The 16,914-nt window shown below is 39.3% G+C and overlaps 1 protein-coding gene across 1 annotated transcript in view; it reads left to right on the top strand.

The window, feature by feature from the left end:
• Positions 1 to 3,107, top strand: part of LOC104984821 — a 63,098-nt gene extending 59,991 nt beyond the window's left edge. Inside the window, exon 3 of the mRNA XM_010834750.1 lies at positions 2,715 to 3,107. Within this exon, the coding sequence (XP_010833052.1) occupies positions 2,715 to 3,107 (393 nt within the window). The remainder of the gene's footprint in view (positions 1 to 2,714) is intronic.
• Positions 3,108 to 16,914: the final 13,807 nt, after the last annotated feature.

Raw genomic sequence — 16,914 nt, 5'->3', positions numbered from 1 at the left:
CCCCAGGGACTGAAGCACGCCAGTATTCCCTGTCCCAGATGTGTACAAGCCTATACAGAATTTGTCCTGAAGAAATTTTGCATACCAAGCTTATGATTTATTGACTCAGCTTTGACTGGGCTTCCTTGGTGGCTCAGAGGTAAAGAATTTGCCTTCATTGCAGGAGACTCAGGAGATGTGGGTTCGACCCCTAGATCAGGAAGATCCCCTGGAGAAGGAAATGCAGCCCACTTCAGTATTATGTGCTTCTCTGGTGGCTCAGATGGTAAAGAATCTCCCTGCAATGCAGGAGACCCCTGTTCAATCCCTGCGGGAAGATCCCCTTGAGTAGAAAATGGAACCCACTCCAGTATTCTTGTCTGGAGAATCCCCATAGACAGAGGAGCCTGGCAGGCTACAGGCCATAGGGTCTCAAAGAGTTGAACATGACTGAGCGACTAACACTTTGATTATGTGTTTCCACTTGTTTAATTTGCTTTTGTTGCCTCTGCATTGGGCATCTATTACAATGTCAAGGAACTTGCGATGTATATTTTGTTTTAGGACTTTTATAGCTCAGGTGTTATTCTCAAGTCTTTCTTAAATTTTGAGTTAAGTTTTGTGTATATTGTAAGATAGTCATCCAGTCTGTTTTTTTTTTTTGGACACGTGAGTCTTCAGTTTTCCCAACTCCATATATGAAAAGAACTGCCCTTTCCCCATGTAACTCTTGCCTCCTTTGTTGTAAATTGATTGACTGTATCTGTTTGGGTTTATTTCTGGCTCTCTATTTACATTAATCTATGTGACGACATAGGATGAGATGGCTGGATGGCATCACTGACTCGATGGATGTGAGTCTCAGTGAACTCAAGGAGTTGGTGATGGACAGGGAGGCCTGGCGTGCTGCGATTCATGGGGTCGAAAAGAGTCGGACACGACTGAGCGACCGGTCTGATCTGATCTGATGTGCCTCTTTGTATGGCAATACCATACATTTTTGGTTTGTTGTTATTGTTCAGTCACGAAGTCCTGTCTGACTCTGAACCCTATGACCTGTAGCACACCAGGCTTCCCCGTTCTTCACTATCTCCCAGAGTTTGCTCAAACTCAGGTCCATTGAGTCCATGATGCCATCCAACCATCTCATCCTCTGTCGTCTCCTTTTCCTCTTGTCCACAATCATTCCTAGCGTCAGGATCTTTTCCAGTGAGTCAACACTTTGCATCAGGTGGTGAAAGTATTAGAGCTTCAACTTCAGCATCAGTCCTTCCAGTGAATATTCAGGGTTGGTTTCTTTTAGGATTGACTGTTTTGATCTCCTTCCTGTCCAAAGGACTCTCAAGAGTCTTCTCCAGAACCACAGTTAGGAAGCATCAATTCTTTGGCACTTAGCCTTCTCTATGATACAACTCTCACATCCATACATGACTACTGGAAAAACCATAGCTTTGACTAGACAGACCTATGTTGGCAAAGTGATGTCTTTGCTTTTTGAATACACTAAGTTTTTTGTAGCTTTCCTTCCAAGGAGCAAGCGTCTTTTAATTTCATGGCTGCAGTTACTGTCTGCCATGACTTTGGAGACCAAGAAAATAAAATCTGCCACTGCTTCCACTGTTTCCCCTTCTATTTGCCATGAAGTGATTGGACTGGATGCCATGATCTTAGTTTTTCTAATGTTGAGCTTCAAGTCAACTTTTTCACTCTTCTCTTTCACCCTCATCAAGGGCTCTTTAGTTCCTCTTCACTTTCTGCCATTAGTGTAGTATTATCTGCATATCTGAGGTTATTGACATTCCTCTTGGCAATCTTGATTCCAGCTTGTGTTATCCAGGTCGGTTTTTCGCATGCTACACTCTGCATAGAAGTTAAATAAGCAGGCTGACAATAGACAACCTTGTCATACTCTTTTACCAATTTTGAACCAGTTTGTTGTTCCAAGTTTGGTTCTAACTGATGCTTCTTGTCCTGCATATAGGTTTGTCAGAAGACAGTTAAGGTTATCTGGTATTCCTATCTCTTTAAGAATTTTCCACAGGTTGTTGTGATCCACACAATCAAAGGCTTTAGTGTAGTCAATGAAGAAGAAGCAGATGTTTTTCTGGAATTCCCTTGCTTTTTTCAGGATCCAATGAATGTTGGCAATTTGATCTCTGGTTCATCTGTTTTTTGTAAACCCGGCTTATACACCTGGAAGTTCTCAGTTCATATACTGTTGAAGCCTATCTTGAAGGATTTTGAATATTGACTTGCTAGCATATGAAATGCAGAGAAGGCAATGGCACCCCACTCCAGTACTCTTGCCTGGAAAATCCCATGGATGGAGGAGCCTGGAAGGCTGCAGTCCATGGGGTCACTGAGGGTCAGACAGGACTGAGCGACTTCACTTTCACTTTTCACTTTCATGCATTGGAGAAGGAAATGGCAACCCACTCCAGCGTTCTTGCCTGGAGAATCCTAGGGACAGGGGAGCCTGGTGGGCTGTTGTCTATGGGGTGGCACAGAGTCGGACATGACTGAAGTGACTTAGCAGCAGCATATGAAAAGAGCATGATTATATGGTAGTTTGAACATTCTTTGGCATTGTCCTTCTTTGGGATTGGAATGAAAACTGCGCTTTTCCAGTACTGTGGCCACTACTGATTTCAGTTTATAGTTTTAAACTAGAAAGTGTGATACTTCTACCTTTTTCTTCTATCGCAAGTTTGTTTTGGTGATTTGGGTATTTTTAGGGTTTGATACATTTTGTCACTTCAGTTATTAGTTTTATTTTTACAAAAAGATATCTAAAAAAAGCTGTGACCAAGGCCCAGAAGAAGGATGGCAAGAAGTGCAAGTGCAGCTGCAAGGAGAGCTACTCCGTGTACGTGTACAAGGTGCTGAAGCAAGTCCATCTGGACACCGGCATCTCGTCCAAGGCCATGGGAATCATGAACTCCTTCCTCAACGACACTTTCGAGCGCATAGCTGGCGAGGCATCGCGCCTGGCGCATTACAACAAGCGCTCGACTATCACACCCAGGGAGAACCAGACTGCCGTGCGCTTGCTGCTACCTGGGGAGCTGGCTAAGCACTCCGTGTCCGAGGGCACTAAGGCTGTCACCAAGTATACCAGCTCCAAGTAAATATAATGTGCCTAGCCACTGTTAACAGAGAAGGCAATGGCACCCCACTCCAGTACTCTTGCCTGGAAAATCCCATGGATTGAGGGCCTGGTGAGCCTGGTGACCTCCATGGGGTCGCTAAGAGTAGGACACGACTGAGCGACTTCACTTTCACTCTCACTTTCAAAGATATCTCACTTGTATTGAGACATTGATAAACCTATTTTGACTTTCAAAAAGTGGCTTTTGCTTAATATGTCCTTCTCATGGGGAACAACAGATAATATAAAACATCATTTATTTTCATAGGAGGCCGCTTTGGTGGAGAGGTAGTTAAGGAATACTGGGTTTTGAAGGGAAATTAAAAAGTGGCACAATATTGGGAAAAGGTGTGACAGGTGATCAGAAACACCAGAAGATAATTAGCCTACATAGTTTGATTAGTGCCATCAGCATTGATTTAAATATGGTGAGTTTCAGATAATTTGAACTCATTTTTATTATGTGCATTTTTCATTTAAGGGCTCCAATTATAACAAAAATTATATTTAAAAGGAAATTTTTAGTTTTGTTTAGTTTACACTAGAGTTCAGTTCAGTTCAGTTGCTCAGTCATGTCTGACTCTTTGCAACCCCATGGACTGCAGCACACCAAGCCTCCCTATCCATCACCAACTCCCGGAGTTTACTCAAACTCATGTCCATTGAGTAGGTGATGCCATCCAACCATCTCATCCTCTGGCATTCCCTTCTCTTCCAGCATTCAAACTTTCTCAGCATCAGTTCAGTTCAATTCATTTGCTCAGTCGTGTCCAACTCTTTGCGACCCCATGGACTGCAGCACATCAGCCCTCCCTGTCCATCATCAACTCCCAGATTTAACTCAACTCAGGTCCATTGAGTTGGTGATGCCATCTAATCATCTCATTCTCTGTCGCCCCTTCTCCTCCTGCCTTCAATCTTTCCCAGCGTTAGGGTATTTTCCAACGAGTCAGTTCTTCACATCAGGTGGCCAAAGTATTGGAGTTTCAGCTTCAGCATCAGTCCTTCCAATGAATATTCAGGACAGATTTCCTTCAGGATGAACTGGTTTGATCTCCTTGCAGTCCAAGGGACTCTCAAGAGTCTTCTCCAACACCACAGTTTAAAAGCATCAATTCTTCAGCACTCAGCTTTCTTTATTGTCCAAATCTCACATACATACATGACTACTGGAAAAACCATAGGTTTGACTAGATGGACCTTTGTTGGCAAAGTAATGTCTCTGCTTTTTAATATGCTAAGGTGGTCATAGCTTTTCTTCCAAAGAGCAAGCATCTGTTAATTTCATGGTTTCCGTCACCATCTACAGTGATTTTGGAGCCAAAGAAAATAGTCTGCCACTGTTTCCCCTCTTTCCCCATCTATTTGCCATGAAGTGATGGGACCAGATGCCATGATCTTCATTTTCTGAATGCTGATTTTTAAGCCAACTTTTTCCACTCTCCTCTTTCACTTTCATCAAGAGGCTCTTTAGTTCTTTTTCAATTTCTGCCGTAAGGGTGGTGTCATCTGCATATTGATATTTCTCCCTGCAATCTTGACTCTAGCTTGTGCTTCATCCAGCCCAGCATTTCTCATGATGTATTCTGCATATCAGTTTGATAATCAGGGTGACAATTTATAGCCTTGATGTACTCCTTTCGCATTTGAAACCAGTCTATTTTTCCTTTTCCAGTTCTAACTGTTGCTTCCTGACCTGCATACAGGTGTCTCATGAGGCAGGTCAGGTGGTCTTGTGTTTCTTTCTCTTTAAGAATTTTCAAGTTTGTTATATTCCACATATTCACAGGCTTTGGCATAGTCAATAAAGCAGAAATAGATGTTTTTCTGGAACTCTCTTGGTTTTTTGATGATCCAACAGATGTTGGCAATTTGATCTCTGGTTCCTCTGCCTTTTCTAAATCCAGCCTGAACATCTGGGATTTCATGGTTCATGTACTGTTGAAGCCTGGCTTGGAGAATTCTGAGCATTACTTTACTAGTGTGTGAGATGAGTGGACTTGTGCATTCTTTGGCATTGCCTTTCTTTGGGATTGAAATGAAATCTAAACTTTTCTAGTCCTGTGAACACTGCTGAGTTTTCCAGATTTGCTGGCATATTGAATGCAGCACTTTCACAGCATCATCTTTCAGGAGTTGAAATAGCTCCACTGGAATTCCATCACCTCCACTATCTTTGTTCATAGTGAGGCTTCCTAAGGTCCACTTGATTTCACATTCCAGGACGTCTGGCTCTAGGTGAGTGATCACACCATTGTGATTATCTTGGTCGTGAAGATCTTTTTTGTATAGTTCTTCTGTGTATCCTTGCCACCTCTTTTTAATATCTTCTGCTTGTGTTAGGTCCATACCATTACTGTCCTTTATTGTGCCCATTTTTGCAGGAAATGTTCTCTTGGTATCTCTAATTTTCTTGAAGAGATCTCTAGTCTTTCCAATTCTATACTTTTCCTCTATTTCTTTGCATTGATCACTGAAAAAGGCTTTCTTATCTCTCCTTGTTATACTTTGGAAGTCTGCATTCAAATGGGTATATCTTTCCTTTTCACCTTTGCCTTTCAATTCTCTTCTCTTCACAGCTATTTGCAAGACCTCCTCAGATGACCATTTTACCTTTTTGGATTTCTTTAACTTGGGGATGGTCTTGATCCCTGCCTCCTATACAATGCCATGAACCTCCATCCATAGTTCATCAGGCACTCTGTCTATCAGATGTAATCCTTTGAATCTATCTCTCATTTCCACTGTATAATCATAATGGATTTGATTTAGGTCATACCTCAATGGTCTAGTGGTTTTCCCTACTTTCTTCAACTTAAGTCTGAATTCAGCAATATAGGTTTCATGATCTGAGCCACAGTCAGCTCCTGGTCTTATTTTTGCTGACTGTATAGAGCTTCTCCATCTTTGACTGCAAAGAATATAATGAATCTGATTTCGGTGTTGACCATCTGGTGATGTCCATGTGTAGTCTTCTCTTGTGCTGTTGAAAGAGGGTGTTTGTTATGACCAGTTCATACTCTTGGCAAAACTCTAATTAGCCTTTACCCTGCTTCATTCTGTACTCCAAGGCCAAATTTGCCTGTTATGCCAGGTATTTCTTGATTTCTTACTTTTGCATTCCAGTCCCCTATAATGAAAAGGATATTTGGGGGGGGAGTATTAGTTCTGGAAGGTCTTATAGGTCTTCATAGAACCATTCAGCTCTAGTGTCTTCAGCATTACTGTTTGGAGCATAGACTTGGATTACTGTGATACTGAGTGGTTTGCCTTGGAAACAAACAGAGATGTTCTGTCGTTTGTGAGATTGCATCCAAGTACTGAATTTCAGGCTCTTTTGTTGACTATGATGGCTACTCCATTTCTTCTAAGGGATTCTTGCCCACAGTGTACATATAATGACTATCTGAGTTAAATTCACCCATTCCAGTCCATGTTCGCTGATTCCTAAAATGTTGATGTTCACTCTTGCCATCTCCTGTTTGACCGCTTCCAGTTTGCCTTGATTCATGGACCTAATATTGCTCTTTGCAGCATTGGACCTTACTTCCATCACCAGTCACATCCACAGCTGGGTGTTGTTTTTGCTTTGAATCTGTCTCTTTATTCTTTCTGGAGTTATTTTCCCACTGATTTCCAATAGCATATTTGGCATGTACTGACCTGGGTGTTCATCTTTCAGTGTTTTATGTTTTTGCCTTTTCATTCTGTTCATGGGGTTCTCAAGGCAAGATTACTGAAGGGGTTTGCCATTCCTTCTCTAGCGGACCATGTTTTCTCAAAAGTCTCCACCATGACCCATCCATCTTGGGTGACCCTACATGGCATGGCTCATAGTTTCATTAACACAGGCTGTGGTCCATGTGATCAAATTGGTTAGTTTTCTGTGATTGTGGTTTTCAGTATGTCTGCCCTCTGATAGAGAAGGATAAGAGACTTATGGAAGCTCCCTCACTGGAGAGACTGACTGAGGGGGGAACTGGGTCTTACACTAGAGTAGCTCAGAAATTTTCTACTTGATGGTGAAATGATTTCTCCATGTGCTCAAATACTAAAACAGCAGCCTTATTCATTACATGAATTGAAAAATGTGCTCATATGGCAATGTACTTGGAGTTCAGTCCTAGCATATAAATTACTTAAAATGTGCCTTCAATGCCCAAAGTTGTATCTTATAAGAATAATATCTCAGAGGAGAATTTTCCCTGCTTACCTGGCAATCTATGAATGAGCATTGAAGATAGTATCAAAATCTTAAATATCAATAGTGTAACCTGTCTTTGGCACAGATATTGACCTATTCATGTGTAACTCAGGCATTCTATGAAACTAATTAGCTTCAACCAGGTTGGTAGCTCAATTCTGAGGGGAGGTTGGCAGGGGGATTATTGGCTGGTACTTTGAAAATACAAAGATGAAGCAGGGATAATAAGAATAACAAACTTTTCGCAGTCATTATAACATTTGATTGCTTTTATTCATAGAATTAAACTAATCTACACATAATAACATAAATTTAGGCTACTCAATTGGTATTAAGAGTAGCCTTTTAATGAAGAAACGTCCCGTAGCTCGAGCAAATTTTGAAGTCATGAGCTTCTTCCAAATTGTTAATAATAAACCTCCTGTGAAAATAAAAACATTTATGTTTCCAGTTAGTAAAATTATGAATGCAACTTTGAAATCTAAAAATATACAAAATAAGATAAAAATCCTAATTACAGGACTTGTAATATATTAGTAACACTGTCTGACCATTAGGCTTGTCAAAGGATACAGGGAAATGCATTGTGTTGGACAATCTAACAGCATAAAAGAAGGGCTATTTCTCTTCTGCTCATTTGGCAGCATATATAATAAATGATGAGCTGTTTCCCTTACTTGAGAATGAGATGTATTCAAAAAATTCTCACACAATGTAATAACCACAATATTTTATGGACTAAATTAGGCACAAATTGTTGAGATCCATCATAACTCCTTTCTTACTCTTGTTTGTAATGTTTTGTTTCTAGAGTGAACTTTTTCCTGTGAGAATGGAAACCTGGTTGCTGTCCAACTGTCCCTAAAACTAAGTGATATTTGCAACTTAGCTTCCCTAATCCTTAGGATTAATCCATGAAAAAAATGGGCTGGAACTGAAAAGACTCCACAGTTCTAATTCTAAACAATTGAGATTTAAATGTGTAAGATTTACTAGTTCATCAAAACTTTCATATTTTCAATGCAGGTTATATTAGATAGTGAAGAAAAATGAAAACCTCAAACACTAAATTTAAACAAGCTGTAGTTTAAGTTTGCTTCAGCTACTTACAAAATATATCATTTTGGACATGTTATTTAATGTCAAATGAACTTTTTCTTTAAAAATGTAAACAATGCTATGAATTTCATACCGTACCTAAGGACAAAAAATAAAATGATGTGTGAAGCTTAATATTCATTATTTAATTGATGCTCAAAAATTTTATATGACTGTCTGTCTGCACCCAGTCTTCCTACTTCCAGCCCAACCATCTCTGTTTCTTATCTTCTCTGTCTTGGTGGATGAGCACACTTTACACTAGGGAGAATGACACAACAATAATGAAGAGCCAGATTTTCACAGACTAGCAATTTTGAATCCTAAGCAAGAACCCAGAATATTTTGGGGGTAGCAATAGGAATTTTAGGAAGAGACATATAAAAGTGTCGATTTTAAAACTGTCACTATTTCAGAAGCTACATGATATGTGAGGTCCTGGAAGGGTAGTTTTTAGTAACTGTCGTAATATTACTCAATATATCTATAATATAGCAGATAATCATTCCTGTTTAACGAGTTATTAAATATATTTTGTTCTCAAATGACTTTGGTTCACTTAGGCTTCATGGATAGTATAACTCATAACCATACCTGTGCTTTTGTTTATTTTTGTAGTGAGTTTTGCTACAGTAATCAATGCTTTTTCCCGTCTGCTGAAGTTACTCATGAGAACATTGCGATCCTGATCTGTGAGTAGCCTGTGTGGGAAACCCACTAGGAATTCTGCTGAACTTTCAAAGTATGGGCGATATAATGCTGCCTCAAAAAATTCTGTGGCCAGTAGAAAGTCCATGGTGAAGTCTCGTTCAGTTTCAGAAGAATAGAATGAGCTAAAGGAAGGACACAAAGTTAGCTGCATGAGTGACAAAGTACTTCATTTAAACGCAAATTAAATTCTAAATGTGTCTTTTCTCCCATGTTCCTTAGGAATTTTATGCTATTTATTAAATAGTTGCCTGAACTGAACCTACAGTTTCATTATATTGTAATTAATCCTCACACTATCTTCTACATTGTGCCTACATTAGCTGAAGAATCTAAGTGAAAGTGAAGTCACTCGGTAATGTTCGAGTCTTTGCTACCCCAAAGACTGTAGCCTACCAGGCTCCTTCCTCCATGGGATTTTCCAGGCAAGGTTACTGGAGTGGGTTGCCACTTCCTTCTCCAGGGGATCTTTCCCACCCAGCGGGTGAACCCTCATCTCCCGGATACAGGCAGATGTTTTACCCTCTGAGCCACAGGGAAGAATCTATTACATAGCAGCAGAGACAGCAAAACTTTGAATCACAACTTTAAAAAAATTTTAGCATCTTAACCAACTCTTACTTCCACTAGATTTACTCTTGGTGCTTTCTCATTGTGTTTCTCCTATATCTAATTTCTGTGCCACTAATGTCTAACATCACTTGTTTTCCACAAACACAGTTCAGGGGCTGGATACTATAAGCCAGTATAACAGATAGGTTATCTAATAGTAATTTCTGAAAATCCTTCAACAACATACATCATTGACTCATGTTTATTGTGTGTATATGCTTATATGCTGCTACTGCTAAGTCACTTCAGTCGTGTCCAACTCTGTGCCACCCCAAAGACAGCAGCCCACCAGGCTCCTCCGTCCCTGGGATTCTCCAGGCAAGAACACGGGAATGGGTTGCCATTTCCTTCTCCAATGCATGAAAGTGAAAAGTGAAAATAAAGTTGCTCAGTCGTGTCTTGACTCTTAGCGACCCCATGGACTGCAGCCTACCAGGCTCCTCCATCCATGGGATTTTCCAGGCAAGATTACCAGAGTTGGGTGCCATTGCCTTCTCTGATAATTGCTCCTAATTCCTAGGAAATAAGAAGTGGACTAGAAATTTGCCATTGTAATCAAATCACCTTCTTGAATAGGACATAACAGGGACCAAGGCCAGGGGACAAACAAACAACAGATGGTTTCTCTTGAGTTCATCTAATTTAAAGACTTAAATGGCATGCTCAATTCTCTCTTGCAGAAAACAACCATAAAAACTGAATAAAATATTAAAAACATGTTCTATGATGTCAGAGTGGACAACAATACTGAGAAATCATGAATTCAAAATTTAAGAAAAAAGGTATGATATTTTGAAAATTTACATGTTGAAGTTCATATTAAAGAGGAAGAGAGACTAGAGTGCAGATTCTCTCTCTCTCTTCTCCATGTGAAGACACAGATGCTATGATGCAAGAAGGCAGTCATCTGCAAGCCAGAAAGAGGGCCCTCAGCTGAAGTTGACCATGCTGGCACCCTAGTTCTGAACTTACAGCCTCCAGAACTGTGAGAAAATAAATTTCTATGATGTAAACCAACTAATTTATAGTATTTGGTGATGGCAGCCCAAGTTCCTAATAAGAAGGGAAGACTCAAGGCAATGATTGATTTTGAGAGGTATTGCTCTAATGTGACATGATGAGAAGAGTCTTTGATAATATTGTAGAGTGAGAGAAGAAACATCACAGTTAGTGATGAACTATTAATAAATAGGACTCTACACACACAGAGAAACATACAAAAAAAAAAAAAAAAACCCAAGCCATTGAAAATCACTGGGTAGGTTTTTTCTTTAAAACCAGAAAAAGAATTAAATATTAAAGGAAAAATTAAGAAATTGGTCTACACTGAAAACTTTTCAAATTAAGGACACATCATTGAAAGAGTGAACTGACAAGTATAAACTAAGAAAAGCTACATTCAAGATATGTGATATGTGACTCTTAGATGAACTGCAAATAAAAATGGAAAAACTGTTTCCTGATATTATGGAAAATATGAGCAATGAACATTTGAGGCAACCAAAACTTAAACATTATGTTTTACTATGCCAGAAAAAAAAAACAAACAGAGTTTAGTTACATCACATAAAGCAATTCTCTTACACATCACTGAACATCGGTTTTGCCACATCGATGGCAGCTTGATGGGCCGCCCACATCTTAAAGATCGCTGTGTCCTCATCTGTGTCATACTGAGGAATACCGCTGGTAGTGGAAACTATCTTTCTGGACAGCAGATACTGCAGAATGAATAAGATCTATGTCATTAAAAGATTCTAAAGTAAATTAAAATACATTTAATTACCAGTATCATGAATTCCTGAGAAAGAACATGTGACATCCTCATCTAGCTGATTGTTTAGAAATGAAATTTATTTTCAGAATAGATTTTAACACTTAAAGATGTCATTTAACTTTGTTTGCTTTGTAGAAAGATTTATGCTGTTCTATTTGCCGAGGCAAACATAATTTGGTGATTATTACCTGAATTCTATTGAAAAATGTTTTTATAAATACAATTATGCCAATTTGCTATTAACCATTAGGAACACTTCAGGATACTAAGTAGAACGATTACAGGGGGGAGGGACAAAACTCTAACATAATTTCAAATAATTATAAATGTGAAGTTTAGTCTATTTTTAAATCTTAAATCCCAACAGAAGAACTTCATTCAGTGTTTTCATTCATTCCATTCATAAAAATATCATTGCATTCTTTTACCTTATAAAACCTGTTGGCTATATCCATAATTTGTGGATGCGCTGCACGGCATTCCTCAATTGAGTAACAGAAGTTAGATCTGTACTCCTCTCGAGATAGTAACTCTACCTCATATGGCAAACTACCCAAAAACTCAGATTCAATTGCAGCAAGGAAATACATCATAACCACATAGTAGCTAATGCCTGTAAAAAAATAAGATGGAGACATCTGGAGCCATTAACTATATATACAAAGTAGGAGTTAACCAAATGACTAAAGCTTAATCTATATTTATCTTCTTTATTCTCTGAACTATCATGTTGAATTTGTTGGCTCTAGGAGATGCATATGATTATGAGAACTTAGGGTTAAACACAGTCAGGAAAGTTTCTATTAGGGGCACATTCTGGGTGCAGAAAGTTGTATATGAATTTACTTCAGTTCAGTTCAGTTCACTTGCTCAGTCGTGTCCGACTCTTTGTGACCCCATGAATTGCAGCACGCCAGGCCTCCCTGTCCATCACCAACTCCCAGAGTTCACTCAGACTCACGTCCAGAGAGTCAGTGATGCCATCCAGCCATCTCATTCTCCGTTGTCCCCTTCTCCTCCTGCCCTCAATCCCTCCCAGCATCAGAGTCTTTTCCAATGAGTCAACTCTTCGCATGAGGTGGCCAAAGGACTGGAGTTTCAGCTTTAGCATCATTCCTTCCAAAGAACTCCCAGGGCTGATCTCCTTTAGAATGGACTGGTTGGATATCCTTGCAGTCCAAGGGACTCTCAAGAGTCTTCTCCAACACCACAGTTCAGAAGCATCAATTCTTCGGCGCTCAGCCTTCTTCACAGTCCAGTTTCTATCTAAAATGAACAATGGCTTCCCAGGTGGTGCAGTGACAAAGGATCCTCCTGCAAATGCAGGAGATGGCAAGAGATGGGGATTCAATCCCTGGATCAGGCAGATCCCCTGGAGTAGGAAACGGAAATCTGTTCCAGTATTCTTGCTTGAACAGAGAAGCCTGCTGGGCTACAGTCCATGAGGTCTCAAAGAGTTGGACACGACTGAGCATATGTCCACATGTCTGACACAAAATGATAATGTGCTATACATCATTAATTTAAATATCACCATAGCAGATTTATCATTCATGTTTTTTTTTTTTTAGTTGATCATTTCCTGGGAGATTGCACAGAAAATTGTATATGTTTACAAAGGAAATATCGAGATTTAACCCAACTTAGCCTATCCCATAGAAAAGCAGAGGTAGCAAGGCCCACAACCAAAGATCAATAAAGAAGCATGGTGAAATATAACACTTACCTCCCCAGCCACTGTTGATAGATATGCAGCTAGAGATTCCAGACTCATAAGCACAGCGCGAACTATTGGGAGGCTCTGCAAATCTATCTACAGAGTAAACAGAGTAGGTGAAAAGAGTTAAACCTTGAATAGAAAGTCATAAGAGAGGAAAAGACTCATATGCTCCCCCCCAAAGAGTAAGAAGAGGGTTATGCCTGTTAATGATATGGTCCATTCATATGAATAGCATTTCACTCACTTTGAGAGCTTAAAGTTTCTCAGAAATTCCAGCCTGTACATACCCTTTCTTGAATTTTTTTCTATTTTTTTATTTTTCTTTATTATTTTCTTTATACCATATTTATCTTCTTTACCAACTCCTTCTTGACTAAGCTGGACCTGCAGAGTGTTTCACAAGGCAGTCTCTGTGGGTCCTTCTTTTCTTCCTAAATCAATCAAGACTTCATTGCAATAATTCAAATGTGCAAAGGTTTTTTTTTTTTTTTTTTTCCTATATGAAAGCACCACTTTCTAGTCCTTGGTTCATTCCAGACTCCATCTAGTAACATCCAAAGAAGACAATTTAAAAAAGAATTTCATGAGAATGGGAAGCTGATTCAGTTCCAGAATCTCAATACCAAGATAATTGATTGAAGAAGTAGTGAGAGCAAAATACAGATGCAGAAATTCACCCCAATTGAGGCAGAAAAGAGAGAAGCTTTCTCCCTTTCTCAGAGAGGATGCTGAGTTTTGAACATCACACTTGACTCCCCATCCTACTTGTTTAAGTGCAGGAAGAGCGTGCTGCATTCTTCCCTGTTTCAGTTCTTCCCTGTTTTCAGCCCTTTTTTTCTGCTTGAACCTAACAACTAACAGGAAAGAGACTGTGCAGTGAGGGACATATCTTATTACTCTTTCCACTAATATTTATGAGGCAAAGCCCAGGCTTTTAAGGGAAAATATGTTCCTTACCTTAGTTTGTGTGAAACCTCGCTTTGGATTTCATAGCTAAAAGAAATTCTGTCTTATTTCCTATAATAAGCTTACCCCATGAAACAGAGATATTTATAGTATCACATTTATCTGAGTAGCCTGTCAGGCTTTGTAAAAAACAAGATTTATTTCATCTAGAAGGGGACATTTCTTCTTCAAACAATAAGCTTTTTCAGTTTACAGGAATTTATTTTAAAAGCTGCAGGAATTTATGTTTAAACCAGAAAGTCTGTAAAATGTAAAACAAAGGTGTGACAAATAACTTTACTAATTAAGAGAAGTATTTGATTAGGTATTACGAAAGTCTGAGTACTTAAAGATAAACGATTATATTGACTGCATTGGTTATATTGACTGAATGCATGAGCATTCAGACAGTAACACTTAAATAGATTAGCTGTAATGCCACTCCTAGCATCAAAGAAAGAGAAAAGCAATTTTCCTTGGGAATAATTCAAATGTACATACCTGTTTTAAATAGCCTTCCATATAATAAAGTCAATGCCCAAAACACATTGCCTGTATCGTTTTTTCCAAATGAAGCAAAATATTTGTTTGATTCTGTTATAAGGATCTTAAATATTCTTAGTCGATCCATATATTTCCAGGGATCAACAATTATCTTGTTATTCTGCACTGGAAATTCTGCTATGTCTCCATCAATTTGGTCCCAAAAAGGTGGGTAGTTGTCATTTTCATGGGTGGTTGACCCTGGATCTGGGGCCAATCCCACAGAAGAAAAGCTCAGGAAGAGAAAAGTGGGGATCACCAAAGAAGACCACATCCTCTCACTGCCTGTTGTACTTAAGCGTAAGTCTCAAACAAAAGCAAGTTATATAGCAGACGGGAGGAAGTCCTTGGGCCAACTAGAGAATTATGAATACCTGAGCAGGTTCAACTAGAATCTGAATTAATGAGCAAATAAATGAGCATCTGCCAATATAGATTTAGTGATTAAAACTGTTAGAGGCTGTTACAAAACACTTCAAATAAATCATTTGCACAGATTATGTTTTGCTGATAGACAATTATTTCCTGTGGCTTAAATTACCTAAACATTGTCAGTTTTCCTAAAACATTGTATTAAATTTAACCCAAATTCTTTCATTGTTTTCCAGTTTTATTGAAAAACAACTGGCATACATCATTGCCTAAATTTAAGCATACAGCATTACAGTTTGATTTACATGTATTGTAAAATGATTATCACAATAGTTTCAGCCATCATCCATCCTCCCACCTAAATACAATAAAAAGAAAAGAAAGACAAAAAGGGAAAACACTTTTCTTGTGATGAGAACTGTTAAGATTTACTGTCTTCACAATTTTTAAATATATTATATAGCAGTGTTAGCTATAGTTATCTTGAACATTACATCCCTAGTACTTATCTTGTAACTGGAAGTTTGTACTTTCTGTCCAGTTTCCTTCTGTTCTCTATCCTCCTAACTGCCTCTTCTGGTAACCACAAGTATTAGCTCTTTTTCTACAGTTGGTCAGTTCAGTTGCTATCATATCCAACTCTTTCCAACCCCATGAACTGCAGTATGCCAGGCTTCCATGTCCATCACCAACTCCTGGAGCTTGCTCAAACTCATGTCCATTGAGTTGGGGATGCCATCCAGCAACCTTATCTTCTGTCATCCCCTTCTCCTCCTGCCTTCAATCTTTCCCAGCATCAGGGTCTTTTCCAATGAGTCAGTTCTTTACATCAGGTGGCCAGAGTATTGGAGTTTCAGCTTCAGCATCAGTCCTTCCAATGAACACCCAGGACTGATCTCCTTTGGGATTGACTGGTTTGATTTCCTTTCAGTCTAAGGGACTCTCAAGAGTCTTCTCCAACACCACAGTTCAAAAGCATCAATTCTTTGATGCTAAGCCTTGTTTATGGTCCAATTCTCACATCCATACATGACTGCTGGAAAAACCATAGCTTTGACTAGGTGGACCTTTGTTGGGGAAGTAATGTCTCTGCTTTTTGATATGCTGTCTAAGTTGGTCATAGCTTTTCTTTCAAGGAGCAAGTGTCTTTTATTCATGGCTTCAGTCACCATCTGCAGTGATTTTGGAGCCCAAAATATAAAGTCTGTCACTATTTTCATTGTTTCCTCATCTATTTGCCATTAAGTGATGGGACCAGATGTCATGATCTTAGTCTTCTGAATGTTGAGTTCTAAGCCAGCTTTTTCACTCTCCTCTTCCCCTTTCATCAAGAAGCACTTTAGATCCTCTTCACTTTCTGCCATAAGAGTGGTATAATTTGCGTGTCTAAGGTTATTGATATTTCTCCTGGTAATCTTGATTCCAGCTTGTACAAAATGTCTGGTGCTGGGGACCAGCACCAGCTGATCCAGGGTATTCGAAGGAGAGACGGCCTAGGCGACTATTTATATGCTAATTAGAGATATAGAGAACAATAGAATGAGGATAGCTCAGTAGGAAAATTCAGTGGAGAAAAGAAGCTGAGTAGCTTGGTTTACGCGGGAGACCAATAAAACTTCAAGACAAGAAGTTTGCACCACTTACGTAGGCCGCAGGCGCCCTCTCGAATAGCGGAAGGTGTCTCACCCTAGACTCCTTCTCGAGTGGGTCTTAGAAGCCCAGGCATAATTAGTAAGCGTGGTGGGTTCCGCGCTCCAGATGGAGACTCAGCTGGAAGTTAAAGGGAAGAATGACATGGGGAGACCAAG

Source organism: Bison bison, unplaced genomic scaffold (assembly GCF_000754665.1).
Source record: "Bison bison bison isolate TAMUID 2011002044 unplaced genomic scaffold, Bison_UMD1.0 scf7180017864035, whole genome shotgun sequence".
Taxonomy (NCBI): domain Eukaryota; kingdom Metazoa; phylum Chordata; class Mammalia; order Artiodactyla; family Bovidae; genus Bison; species Bison bison.
This window is presented reverse-complemented; position numbering and strand designations above follow the sequence as displayed.